The 14,319-nt window shown below is 48.6% G+C and overlaps 1 protein-coding gene across 8 annotated transcripts in view; it reads right to left on the reverse strand.

Annotated features, from left to right (window-relative positions):
• Positions 1-14,319, reverse strand: part of LOC115092639 (type I inositol 1,4,5-trisphosphate 5-phosphatase-like) — an 82,280-nt gene that overhangs the window by 34,989 nt on the left and 32,972 nt on the right. For all 8 annotated transcript variants that reach the window (XM_029603745.1, XM_029603742.1, XM_029603739.1 and 5 more), the window contains 4 exons: positions 12,061-12,124; positions 11,075-11,178; positions 10,901-10,953; positions 6,864-6,983 (listed from right to left, as the gene is read on the reverse strand). In XM_029603745.1, the coding sequence (XP_029459605.1) occupies positions 6,864-6,983; positions 10,901-10,953; positions 11,075-11,178; positions 12,061-12,124 (341 nt within the window). The remainder of the gene's footprint in view (positions 1-6,863; positions 6,984-10,900; positions 10,954-11,074; positions 11,179-12,060; positions 12,125-14,319) is intronic.

Raw genomic sequence — 14,319 nt, forward strand, 5'->3', positions numbered from 1 at the left:
CCGCTTTAGTCTCCCTCAAGTGATAGTCTCCAAAGTTTTCTCCACTATTGGCCTTGCACAGTCTGTCCCTAACAGATGGCTCCCCTTCTTGTCAGGCTGGCACTGGTGGTCATTACCACCTAATTCGGAATCTCTAACTCCTCGCCTAGCTCCAAATGGGCCTGAGAAAGCCACCAGGAGAGACTGGACTAGGAGTCCCCTTGCAGGAGCAGTTGAAGCGAAAAAATTCCGCCGACAGAGGGGTCCCCAAGACCTGCAAATATTCCCAGACTTTGGGTATGGGCAGCCATGACAATCTCCAGACTTCCGTCCACAATTTCGACATTCTTTCCTCTGTGAGAAATTTGTTGCCTCAGCAGTGTCGAAGGGCTCTCCTAGGTATTCCTGTGATTGAGTGGAGACCAAATTGCCCTTTAACAGATTCACCACCTAGGCCAGAGATCGCAGCCTCTGCATGATCTGTTGAATCGAGCTCTGACACAGTTCCTTCGACTTCACTCGAAGGAGCCAGTTGTCCAAATATGGATGCACCTGTTCTCCAAACAGCAACAGCCATCATTACCATCATGTTAGTGAGTGAACATGAGGCTGTCGCTAGGCCAAATGGAAGCTTGTAGAACTAAAACTGTTCTCGCAACACCGCAAATCTCAGAAACTTTTAATGTTCTGCCTGGAAGGGTATATGATGATAAGCATCTGCAAGATCAAGAGACGCTAGGAATTCCCCTTTGTGGACTGCCGCCCTATCTGAACATAGAGCCTCCATCTAGAAATGAGGCACCCGTAGGGTCGTATTCATCATCTATAGGTCTAGTATGGGACAATAGGTTCTCTCCCTTCTTTGGAACCACAAAATAGATTGAGTACCATTCGTGCCCCACTCTCATCAGGGAACCAGGCCTATTGCTTACAGTTTTCGAAACCAATCCAACATAGACTGGACTGCTTCTTGCTTGGCGCTGAAGGTGGAAGGGAAGGCTAGACAGGCTTCACGTATTGGATGAGCCTATTCTAAGGCTTAGCCCTCTCTTAATGCTATTAGGATCCATTGGTCCATTATAATGTTGAATCAGTGGGGACAACACCTCCTCTCAGAAAGCTGAAACACTCCTGCGGAGGCTCCTGCAAGTGATCTCCCTCATCTCCCGAGCCCCCTTGAATCCTCTGACTGATCTGCAGTCCTGCTAATACGGCTGGAGGAATGAAGGGATCCTTTTCCCCCCCCCCCCCTCCCCCCCCCCACCCCCCTCCCCTCCCCACCACCCTGCGAGACTTACTCGGACGTAGAAGGCTGTTAGAGTGGGAGGCAACCAAATAGACTGTGTGCCTTATGAGCACAACATTCTTAGAAAAAGCCTCCCCTGCCTTCAGTTAGAGTCCCCCCCAACGTTAAGAACATAAGAACATAAGAACATAAGAAAATGCCATACTGGGTCAGACCAAGGGTCCATCAAGCCCAGCATCCTGTTTCCAACAGTGGCCAATCCAGGCCACAAGAACCTGGAGTATTATCGAGGACCTCCACAGCAGGGAATAATGGTAGCAGATTCAGAAACAAAGGCCCCTTCCCCATCCTTTCCTGCATCAAAAGAGATGGCTCTAAAATGGCTGCCGTTCCCATGCTGCCAGGCAGAACCATCTTAGCAGAGGCTGCTGAACAGGTGAATTTCCTACTTATGTCTGCCATTCCTGTTGACTTTGAGTTGCCTTCCTCGCCATGCATGTACCTCTTACACAGCATCACTGCATTTAAGCATGCCCTCTTGCTCCCAACAAACTTGGTAGTGTTTCCAGCGCTCAGCGGTCGCCATGTGCACCTAAGATGGATGTGCTACTCTGTCTTAGAGAGAGTCACCCTAGCTTGTGCACCTAAAGTGGACACGCCCCAGCCTATGCATCCAAGTCAAATGCGCTACCAAGCCTCAGAGGGATTCCCCCCCTGTGAAGATAAGTGCCGACCCCAGCCTGTGTGTCCATGCTACCCAGGCTCAGTGGGATTCCCCTGAAATGGCTGGAGGTAATATGAACCAGACACCAGCCTTCCTTACAGCCAATGCCTCAAGCTTCTATCGCAGTGCTAGCTGCTTCTGGCCTGTGCATCCATGCTATCCAAGCTGAGAGGGATTCACCAAAATGGTTTGCGCTGGTAAGAACTGGATTCCGGCCTTCCCAGTAGCCAAAGCCTCAAGCTTCTCCTCTCAGCCCTAGCCACATCATCTCTCTTCCTCAGCCACCTTCTTTCTTTTTTTTTTTAAACAAGAAAAAATAAAGCAGGAATACTTTCCTGATTTGTCATCGGCTGTTGGAGGGGGAAAGTGAGTGCAATCTCTGTGGGGAAAACGAGGCAACCAGACCACTGGCTTTCAGTCTCCTCACTGTCTACAGAGCCAAAGATAGGGTCACCAACACTTCTGCTTGCCCTGCTCTACTGGGGGGGGGGGGGGGAATGGTCCTCCACAGCACCTAACACCCCTAGGAGCAAACAACTCCTTTTATTTCTTGTTATTTTTTTTTTGTTCTTTTTAAATATCCAGCCTGCAAGTTTTGCACCTTTACCATCTGCTGGAGACAGAAATACTGAGGTTCTGCAAGTGGCACACTAGGTTAAGTAGTAATGTCAGTAAAACTTTTCTTCTCTGTCTGCTGGTTGGGAGGCAAAACCAATGCGTCTGAAATGATCTGGGATATAAACAAAAACCATACCTGATTACCACAGAGCCATCTTACCTGCACAAGCATTCTGTCATTCTCACATAGATCAGATAAAATGTAACATTTTTACCCTACAAGAATATCCTTGTTTTAGTCTTAAACCATTAGATTTATTCCCTGGGGCTCGTTCACCACTGCAGGACCTGCAGGAAAGCAGAGTTACTTACCTGTAACAGGTGTTCTCCTAGGACAGCAGGATGTTAGTCCTCACTCATGGGTGACATCATCGGATGACGCCCAGCACGGAAAACTTGTGTCAATGTTTCTGGAACTTTGACTGAGCATACTGAGCATGCCCAGCATGCCCTATTCCATGTGTCCACACAGGGTCCCTCTTCGGTCTTGTAACATAGAATTACGATAAAAATTAAAGAAAAAATAGAAGAAACTCAACTCTGCAGGGTGGCGGGTGGGTTTCGTGAAGACTAACCTCCTGCTATCCTAGGAGAACACCTGCTAGCTGTTCTCAATTTGGGTAGGGGGATTTTGGAAAGATATTCCCTGTTCTAAATTCAAGAGAGCCCGCCACTAGGACAAAGAGTCCCAGAGAGGCAGGGTGACTCGGATGCGAGCCCGGAGGTTCTGATGGCCTGGCACCACTGCGACCTCAGGGCCCACTGGGCTCTATGCATGTGTAAGCATGCCAAAGGAGTAACATGGACGGTTGCGGCCATGTGGCCCAAAAGTCTCAAAAGGTGCCAAGCTAAAACCTGCCAGCTCTGTTGAATCACTGCCACTATGGTCACCAAGGTGACCACCCTAGACCGCGGCAGGAAGGCTTTTGCCTGAGCTGTGTCTAGCAGGGTTCCTATGAAGTCCAATCAAGGTGACTGGCTGTGATGGGACTTTGGATAGTTGATGACAAACCCTAGTGACTCCAACATTCAGATGATCAAGCACAAGGACCGATTGGCCCCTGTCTGAGATGAGTTCTTGATCATCCAAGCGACTAAGTACGGGAAAACATGCACTCCCAGTCTGCGGAGGTGCGCCCCACCACAGCCAGACATTTTGTGAAGATGCGTGGGGCCCAAGCTAGCCCGAACAACAACACTCTGTACTAGAAGTGCTGTTTTCCCACCACAAATCTGAAATACTTCCTGTGACCCAGGAAGATCTCAATGTGAATGTATACATCCTTTAAATCAAGGGAGCATAGCCAGTCCCATTTGTGCAGGAGGGAAATCAGAGTGCCCAGGGAAGCCATCTTGAACTTTTCTCTTTTTGAGAAACTTGTTAAAGGCCCTTAGGTCTAGTATGGAACAGAGTCCTCCTGCTCTCTTTGGAATCAGGAAGTACTGGGAGTAGAATCCCTGCCCTCTTTGCCCTGGTGGGACAGGCTCAACCACTCTGGCTGTTAAGAGGGTAAAGAGCTCCCAAAGTAGTACCTCCGATGCACTATTGGCCCCCAAAAAGGGCATGAGGGGCAATTTTTTACCCTTCGGGACCTCCGACTTAATATCGCCATGATATTAAGTTGGAGGGTGCACAGAAAAGCAGTTTTTACTGCTTTTCTGTGCACTTTCCCGGTGCCCGAAGAAATTGGTAGGCGCTAATTTCTGAAAGCAAAATGTGCGGCTTGGCTGCACATTTTGTTTTCTGAATCGCGTAGGAATACCTAATAAGGCCATCAACATGCATTTGCATGTTGAGGGCGCTATTAGGTTCGGCGGATTGGACGCGTGTTTTCGGCCCCTTACTGAATAAGGGGTAAGGGAAAACGCACGTCCAATGGCAGATTAACAGTGTGCTCCATCGGAGCACACTGTACTGTATCGGCCCGCTTATCTCCGAAGAGATTCTCTCCTGTGCACAACAGGTCAGCGAGTCTTTCCTGTACCTCCGGTCGGAGTCCGAGGCCTGTAGCCATGCCATTCTATGAGTGCCGATTCCTGCTGCAGAGACTCTCACTGCCATTTCGAAAACAGTAGGTTGAACGAACCTCATGTTATCCATACTCCAGGCCCTGATGCACCAGTGATAAGAAGGGGTCTTGCTGCTGTTAAGGCAGTCACTCAGCCGCCTCTTGCACCTGCTTAAAGAGGTTGCAAGAGTATTGGCTCATGTAGAGCTATTAAGAGGCATTGAGGGCAATGAGCATGGCTCCTTGGAACACTTTCCTCCCAAGAGCATCCATCGCTCTATGATCCTTGCCTGGGGATGCTGAGGCGTGGGTCCGAGAGGCTTGGCCTTCTTTAGAGTGGATTTGACCACTTCTAATTGGTGTGACAGCTAACGCTTCACAAATCCGGTAGCCTGTGGATGAGGTAAACCCCATCCACCTTCCTGTTATCGGAAAGTACTGTGAGCGGGTGCTCCCAGATCCACAGCAGCAACTCCCTAAAACTTTTGTGCACCGGGACCACTACGATCTCTTTAGAAGCCTCCCCTAACTAGAGGATTTCCAGCATCTTATGCCTGGCATCCTCCTCCATCATTAGCTGAAAAGGGATGGCCTCTGCCATCGCCCATACAAAACCTGCGGTCAGGTCCTCTGGAGGAGGCCTCCTTCGCTCATCTGGAGGAGACGGTTCTGAAGGGAGACCCTCCGAGTCCTTGGAGGAGGATTCCGCAGTGTCGTTCCCCCAGGGGTCATACGGGGCCTCATCCTCACTGTAGTCTACAGGGTATGGGGCCCTGGGTGCCTGACCTTTGTCCAGAGGCACAAGCATTGGTAGCACCGGTGCCAGCCCTGGCAAAGCTGGATGGGGCCTCTGTGTCTCTGCTGGCCTTGATGGAGCTTCCTCCTTGGAGGAACCGGTAATGAGCACCATATCAGTCAGGGGAAGCACTGGTGCCCCACTGGGCATCAACGGTCTCCTGGGAACTGGCACCATCTGGGTCAGTAACACACCGATAAGCACGTTGAGCCGTTCCAACAGGACGAGTGTCAGCACCGGCACTGTTGGTGCCACCAGTTTGATGCCCTACAATGCCCACTGCACCACCACCTGGACCCTGTGCTCCTCAAAAGTTTGCGATGCCAAAACCAACTGGGAGGCAGGAGGGGTGGCCAAATCTTCCTGGGATCCCTGAAGTGGATCGGCGACTGGCACCAGGACCAGTGGAGACCATCATGAACCCCCGGCATCAATGGAGGATGAGCATTCCTCGCCATGGGGTTGCTTCAGGGGCATCATGGCATGAGCAGGCGCCTTCCCGAGCCCGGCACCATGCATCGAGGGTGACCGGTGCCAATGCTTCCTTGGCTTCCCTCGGTGCTCAGCCCTGTCTTTCCCCGGTGCTGAAGTCAATGACAATGAACCCGACATCCTTGACTTGGAAGATATCGACAGGGGCCAGCATCCAGTATCCCTATCCACCAACCGAACTGATGCCCCTGCCAATGCCTCGGTGTCCATCGATGCGACTCCCAGGTCCACTGGTGCAAATACTTCCGATGCCAATGTCGATTCCTCAGAATTCCTCGACCCGAAGAGCTTCTCTATCTTGTCAGTCTGAGCGTGATGTCCCTTGGGGGTCATCTGGGTTCACAAGCGGCAACCCCGGACGTCATGCGATGCCCTCAGAGGACACACACCTCGTGTGAGTCCATGATGGACAGGGTCCTCAGACACTGGGGGCACCAATGTAAACCGGATGAGGCCATGACAAATGAAAGAAAAGGGAAAAAAACCGAGAGACAGTGACGGCGGGCGCTCGACGCCAGCGGGCACAAAGGGGGGGGGGAGGGGAATGGAAGTGAACTAAGACTTACTGAACTGCTGAAAAGCCTGACTGGGGAAATTAGAGAGAAATGAGAGGGACCCACGATTGATGAATTCACGTGAAAACCCGAAAAGGATGGTGAAAAAAGTTTTCAAAGGCAATTTTAAAAGAAAAATTACAAGCTCACTCTACCGCAGAAAAAAAGAGACTGAAGAGGGACCCCACGTGGACACGTGGAATAGGGCATGCTGGGTATGCTTAGTATGCTCAAAGTTCCCAGAAACCTTGACCTAAGTTTTCCGTGACAAGCTCCATCTAATGATGTCACCCATGTGTGAGGACTACAATCCTGCTTGCCCTAGGAGAATGTCCCTGTTCTAGTCCTGTCTCTTTAGGTTCGTATCCTGGGGCTCTCTCCCTGCTGCAGGAAAGTCTTTGCTCTAGTTCTGTGTTACTACATTTGTGCCATGGGGCTCTCTCACCTCTCCAGGACGTAATGCAGTGCTTTCTTCCGGTTCCCTGCATACACAGAAGGGCTGGAATCACAGGCTATCAGGTTTGAGGCATCATGGAACAGGTGAACATTCAGAAGGTCAAAGGCACTGTCCCAAAATAAATCACAGACAAAAAGAAAAAGAGAGGCAGACTCTCTGGCAAAATCAAAATGGTAAAGCAGATTTATCTTTATCTCTTCAGACAACAAACACAGGCTGTGGTCATTAGATGGCTTTGTTCAGACTCTCGGTGCTTTACTGTATTGCTTCAGAATGAGAAATAGAACATATTTGGGGAATGCATATGAGACAGCTTTCAAATCACTCCCTAGAAAAATCTTAGACCTTGACTAAAAGTAACCTATACAGAGCTGTAAGCATCCCATACCCAGCACACCTTCGCCATTCCCTACAGCCCTAGCTGTTGGGGGAGATGTAGGGAATAATAGGGGAGGGCTGCCTGTGGGGAATGGTGGAGGAGCACTAGCTGTAAATGGAGCTGCATGAAGTGAAGTAGAGAAATAATCATTTTTTTCCACTTTGCCCTGGGTGTTCAATCCTAAGCAACCAGAGTGAGGCAGTTGTACAAAAGTCACTCATTAGTGCTTCTCTTTGGACCCTATCAGCTGGTAAATAAATATCATTTATCTTGTAAAGGTGAGCAAAGGCCTATTCAGGTGTCAGAGATGAAGAATTAATGTTGTGTCAATACTAGCTGGCTGTTTACTTGTGTGCCACACACTCCCTTTTATGCCAAGGCTCAGGGAGGCAGGAGGAGGGTGCCCATAAGCAGGAACAGAAGTGATCCTAATCCCACCAAGTCTACAGTTACAAACGCTCTTTTTCTCAGGGAGAATGAGTCCAAAAGGGGAGGTAAATCCTTAGCAAATAGCAGATGTCTTGAATCTGTACCAATGAACCATCTGCACAGGTTGTTCTCACATGTGCAGAGAAGCTTTATGTGTGTCAGAACTGGATACCAGAGGGGTAGAAGCACAAATCATACGCTAGACATGTTCTGTACACCGAAGGCAGGTATATGAGGCACCATGTACATGCATGACTAAGCACTGAGGAGCAGCCGAGTGGTTACAGCAGCAGCATGAGACCCAAGAAAGCCAGGGTTCAAATCCCACCACCACTTCTTGAGACTAAAGCTCTATTTACTAAGCATTTTTCCCATAGGCACAAAATGAGAGAAAATCTTTAGTAAGTCCCTTAAAGTGTAAGCCCTCTGGGGACCTGAATATAACTCGGCTTGCACTATGAATGAAAAGGTGTGAGCTAAATAACCAAAAAAATAACAATACACATGTGAACACAACTGATAATCTATGTTTCAGCACCCAGGACCAATGAGACCAATTTAGGTAAGTTTCTGAATGCCTCGACCTTGGCTAGTAAAATCCACAACAAGCAGGCCCTAATGACGCAGGCTGACCGGGGCATTCATGGAACCACAGAGACATCGTACAACAGGAACCGAGACTGGGCTATAGTCAGAGCAGACTCTGCTTTATTCAGGAAAGCAAAGCACTCATAGAAGGACAAAGCGAGGAGGCCTCACTGTGGGGAATGGAAGAGCCATTCACACTGGGGAGAGGATCTCCAGATATCCGGCACAGAGAGAATTGCTGAACAGAGATTTAGGAGAAGCCTTTGCTGGTGTGTGGAGGGCTGCCTGGAAGTTCTAGATTCCTTTCAGAGATTGCACCGAAAACCTTAGGTGTACCTGCTCCTCACAAAGTCTCCCAGCAAATCATCTCTCGCCACGACAGTTATCCAAAATGCAGCTGCATGACTTGTCTTTCACCAAAGCTGCTAGGCCCATATAACCCCCTTTCTCATTGGCTCCCTATCCATTTCTGCGTACAGTTCAAGCTCCTCTTAACTCACCTACAAGTGCCTTCACTGCAGCTCCTCACTACTTTTTCTCTCTTATTTCTCCCTGAACTCCTTGTGAATTCTGCTCATCAGGCAAGTCACTCCTCTCTATGTCCTTCCCCACCACCAATTCCCGACTCCAGCGTATGATGGGAATAGACTTCCTAAGTTGCTGCATCCCGCTCCCTCTCTGGCCTTATTCAAAGCCAGTCTAAAAACCCACCTTTTCATGACTGCTCTTAAATCTTAAGCCCTGATTATCCCACTTACAGCCTTCTTGATTTTAGCCATTTTCTTAATAAATGGAATGCCTAATTGTGCCCTGTGTATGCTTGTCTTGATTGTAAGCTCTGCTGAGAAGGGTCTGCCTTTTATGCGTTTCTGTACGGTGTAGTAGCAGTAATCGAGATGGGGAAGGCAAACTATCAGGATTCAAGAAATCCTGGGGCAAGTAAAGAGGATCCAGGAGTAAAGCCAGATCTCACCTAGGACCGGGGTATTAAAGCAAGAGGGAGCTGCGAGGGCTGGTAAAATGGGAATTAAAAAATCTCCAACAGATAAATCTTGTCTCCGACACCTATTAAATTATACTTCAGATTCCTTCTAGTTAGTTCAGTGGATGTTTTAAACTTTTTTAAATTAGAATTTGAGAGTTGTGAGGCCATGTGATATTGCTATATCTCTGTGAGATGGACCTCTACGGGTGTTAGCCATTCTCAAATTCCCATTTTGCCAGCTCTGTGTGTCTTTTTACATTTCTGGACTATTATTAGAGAGTGCATGAACCTTCAGACCAGCATTCAACTGCGATGATAAAGACAAATCCAGGACAAGAAGGAGCCTGACTGGAACACTCTTCCAGCCGCCACAAGTCTTTTTTTGGTGATTTCACACTATGGTGAGAAAGTATTGAATATTTTTCTGAAAAAAGTGGTGAACAGAAATTTAAAAAAAACAAACAAACAAAGCACAGCCAGGGAGCTGAGCACAGTCCAGGCACTCCCAGCGGGAAGAAATCAATAGGAGATAAGGCTCCAGGGGCACCTTGGCCATCATGCGGTGATTAAGAAATGAATGTGTCTGGATCAGTATAAAGCCAGAGAAGGGGTGACGAGGAGGCGTGTGAAGGTGAAACAGAGAGGGAAGAGATCCATACTGGCTTCCAGCTCAGAAGGACAGACTCCCATTCTACACAGCCTCGATTTAATATCAGCAATGAGAACTAAAAGTCTCCAACTGCAACCGGGTGAAGCCCAGGCCCAGTGTTGCATGTTCCCTACAGCCGTTGAGGATCTCACAGAAATCTGGCCTGGATTAGGATCACGTGTGTCATGGAATGCAAAGCCGACCACCAGCATTGATGTGTACTGACAACACGACCCAAGCACTCTCATTCACCATTATTATTACTGAGCTCCATGAGGCAAACGCACAGAGAAGCTGACTCAGAGTACATGAAGCTTGTAAAAAATAACAGAGCAGTCCTGGCCAAAATACTGAAATCAGTATTACCAGACTGATTCTTTTTTCTGGGAGGGGGAAGACAGGCATGGAGCCCAACAGCTTCCTTCTACTCCTTTGGGCTTTCAGCTGAAAACAGAACTAGGGCTGGCATTTGGTACTGTGAGCTTTCATTTACAAATACCCAGGGATATCTTCCCCTATTTAATATCCCCTCCCAACTCACTTAGCCCAGTTATTTTTTTTCTCCTTCTTTTCCTACTCTTTTATTTGAATTATTCTGGGTAATACTTTGGCAACACATGTAAAATTGTCCTGCTGGGTGCCCTGCGCCAGGGCTCCTTCTAGAACCCTGCAATCATGGGCCCTGAATCTGGCCACTAGGTGTCGCCACTGAGTGATGGCAGACTCTCCCTCCCACCCTGGGAAGCATTCTCAACACCGGTCAACCTGGCAGGCAGAAGACCTTGTGTTAGGAATCAAGTCTTGGGCCTCCCTATGGCAGCGCCCACTGCTGAGCACTGCTACTGAGTCATCAGGCCAGCCCAACGATCAAACTCATTCTTAACAGAGATCTGCAGATTGAAAGTCAGAGCGCCAGGGTCATCTGGTGCCAGGAAAGGTAGAAATAAGAGTCTCAAACATGCAAATCTTTCTGCGAGAGAACATTTAGTATTTACCGATTCTGAATCTTCCAGCGAGTTCTCATGTACCCTTTCCGTGTCCATTTAAACTACAAAAAAAAAAGAACGTCAGATAAATGTGATCTGCAGACGCCAGTGTGCAATTCCTTCAAGTTACTTCATACCAAGTACCCCAGAGAGGCAACAGATTCAACCTAGACTTTTACTCACATCTAGCCAGAAGTCTGGGGCAAATCTTTCCTTCTCTAGTGTGGAAGCTTCCTCCAGAGAGCCCAAACACACCTGTGTGTCACGTACCGCCAGGAACTTCTTTTCTGAACATGAAAAGGCACAGAAACATCACTGCAGTGTCCAGCACATGCAGAATAATAACGCAGGGTCAGCTAGGGTAATACAGAGCAGTGTTTCTCAAGCTGGCCCTGGAGTAACTCCTAGCTAGTCCTGGTTTTCAGCATATCCACAAGGAGTATGCAAAAGAAAGATCTGCATGCTCACTGCAAGCAGGCTAGAGGGAACTCCAGGGCCAGCTTCAGAAAACGCCAATAGGGAAGAGGTATTAAGGCACAGGAAGATGCATCTGAAGGGCGCTGAGAGGACATTGGGAGATCCCTGGCTATGTCCTGGGAATAAGGAGCTCTGCTATCCCCAGGCACCATTTCCTCCTTCCCCTCACTGAGAAAAGTCTCCTCTCTCCCCCACCAACATAGAATTATAAAGCTGGTTCTATTTCCCTGTTTTTCCTTCTCCGATTTTACGTTTCACAAAACCTGTTTATTTTGGCCTAACATGTTTAATTAGTTGACAAGTTCTTCCTCTGGCATGTGTTTTTATTGAATTTCTCATATTACAGCTGTGCGCACTTGGGCCAGGATTTTCTCCTCTCACTCCAGAGCCACTTCCATGGCACACAATACACTCAGAAAGCAAATGTGCCGAGCCCTGTGTAACTGGCTGAAAGCGAGATAAGGACCTCGAACTGTATCATGAACACATGCCAGGGAGTGATTTACTGGCCCATTCCAGCAGCTGAAAGTACAAAAGTGAAGGCTAAAGGAGTTGGGTGCAGAAGGTGTGGTAGAGAGCAGGGAGCACACTCCCTGCTTCTCACCACAAGGGAACCAGCACCAAGAGGAATTTGTGTAATAAGATGACTGATCACAAAGTCAGACATGCATGTGGGTGCATAATGTTCTCACCTCGGAAATCAAACTCCCACACATTGTCCAGAGACCGGTGTACAAAGTACAAATTTCCCAAGGCCTAAACCAAGATGCAAAAAAGACATGGTTACATGCTGAAATGTTCTGCAAATCCCACCGGGGGCTTCCTGCTGCACCATTCCTCCCTCCCATCCCCTGAAAGTAATGAACCTGCCATGCTTTCTGGTCCACCACTGGCCCTTCCTCCCCTGCCCATATTAACCCCAACACACTGTCCAGTCCTCCCCGACCCTCCCATCCACTGCCAGCAGTGGCCCCACCATACTGTCCAGTCCTCCCCGACCCCTGCCAGCAGTGGCCCCACCATACTGTCCAGTCCTCCCATCCCACCAGCGGTGGCCCCACCATACTGTCCAGTCCTCCCCGATCCTCTCATCCCCTGCCAGCAGTGACCCCACCATACTGTCCAGTCCTCCCCGACCCTCTCGTCCCCAGCAGCAGGGGTCCCACCATACTGTCCAGTCCTCCCCGACCCTCCCGTCCCCTGCCAGCGGTGGACCCACCATACTGTCCAGTCCTCCCCGATCCTCTCATCCCCTGCCAGCAGTGACCCCACCATACTGTCCAGTCCTCCCCGACCCTCTCGTCCCCAGCAGCAGGGGTCCCACCATACTGTCCAGTCCTCCCCGATCCTCCCGACCCTGTCAGCAGTGGCTTCACCAGACTGTCCCATCCTCCCCAACCCTGCCAGCGGTGGCCCCACCATACTGTCCAATGCCCCACTCTTCCTCCGCTCTCTTTACTTTCGGATGTGCAGAAACACTATTTGCAGTGAACGCAGCCTGCAGCGTGAGGGAGTTCTCCAAGAGCCTCAGGGTCCGGTCTAGTCTCCTGCTACCTTCTGAGACTGAGCAGCAGCAAGAGACCCAACAGCAATGCAAGGAGGACACATAGAACAACTCCTTAACTTTGCAAGGTGAAGCCCCCGATCCATGGCATTTTACAAAGACTCTGATGGCAGATAAAAAAATGAATGCAGGGTTCAGCTGGTCTGCACATTTTCTCTTCCTGCTGTAATACTGCAGCATCTGTGTGACCTCACTTCCTCTGCGCTGATCCCAGCTTTTCTCAAGTCTCATTACTGCTGCCCCTGGCAGCCTGTTCTATGCATCCACTGCCCAAAAAAGTTCAAAGAGGACCTGAAAACATACCTGTTCAAACAAGCATACTCTGATCAGCACTCCTCCCTCCCTTGAAGTCTACTCCCCTCCATGACACCCACTCCCCAACATCCATCACGACACCCGTGTATATAGTGATATTCTTGTAAATAAGGTTATTCTTATAATTTATGTTATGTTTTATGATTCATATCGCAACTTCATGACTTATAACTTGTAAATCGTTCAATGTTACCCTATCTTTATATCCTTATGTTCTTTGTTTCACTGTAAAGTGCTTGTTGCTGATTTTCTCATTTAATGTGAACCGATGAGATGTTCCCAACATTCATCGGTATATAAAAACCTCTAAATAAATAAATAGATAGATATTTCCTGCTGCTCTTCCTCAGTCTAAGGCCCCTAGAACTTCCTTTCCTCTGGCAATGGCTTGCTTCTTCTACATTACTAATCTCTGTCGCTATCCTATCTCCCCTGTTTTTGGTCCCTAAGTTCCACCTCATAGGATGGAGGGTGCAGACGCTGCAGTTTAGTGACCCTCCTCTGGGCTCAGTCTCTATCCCCTCCAGAGATGCAGCTTCCAGAACTGAAGACAATACCCCTGATCTGACGGTCCCACTAGCAGAAAAATACAGGAGTACAAGATGTACAAAGAGAGAGGCAGATCTCCTCCAGCACTCTCTCTCTCTTTGCACTGCCTGTGCCCAGGTGGTCAAAACCAACAAAAATAAGCCACACCATTCAGCTCTTTTCTGGTTAGAGAGATGATCCCAGGACCCTGACCCTCTGCTGAGCAACTCAAGTGTCTTACAGTGAAGAAAAGTAAATTTCCTTCTGCAATCTTTTTTAGACATTTTCTCCGATGTATTGCACTGCCTGACAATTTTTAATGTACTAACTGCCTGGTCCAGTGAGCTGATTAATTGGTGCTGGTAAGATCAATAAAAAACAGAAAATTAAAACAATTTTAAAGTGATTAAGTAGTTTAACACCTGTCTCCTATCATGTCACAGCAGGAAGAAAAATAAGGCAGGTATGGAAGTGGCCTCCTGCAGCAAAAAAAACACCATCAGTGGTTGAGTGATGTGAAAAATCACCAGCCGGAGCCGAGTGT

The sequence above is a fragment of the Rhinatrema bivittatum genome, chromosome 5 (genome assembly GCF_901001135.1).
Source record: "Rhinatrema bivittatum chromosome 5, aRhiBiv1.1, whole genome shotgun sequence".
Lineage (NCBI taxonomy): Eukaryota > Metazoa > Chordata > Amphibia > Gymnophiona > Rhinatrematidae > Rhinatrema > Rhinatrema bivittatum.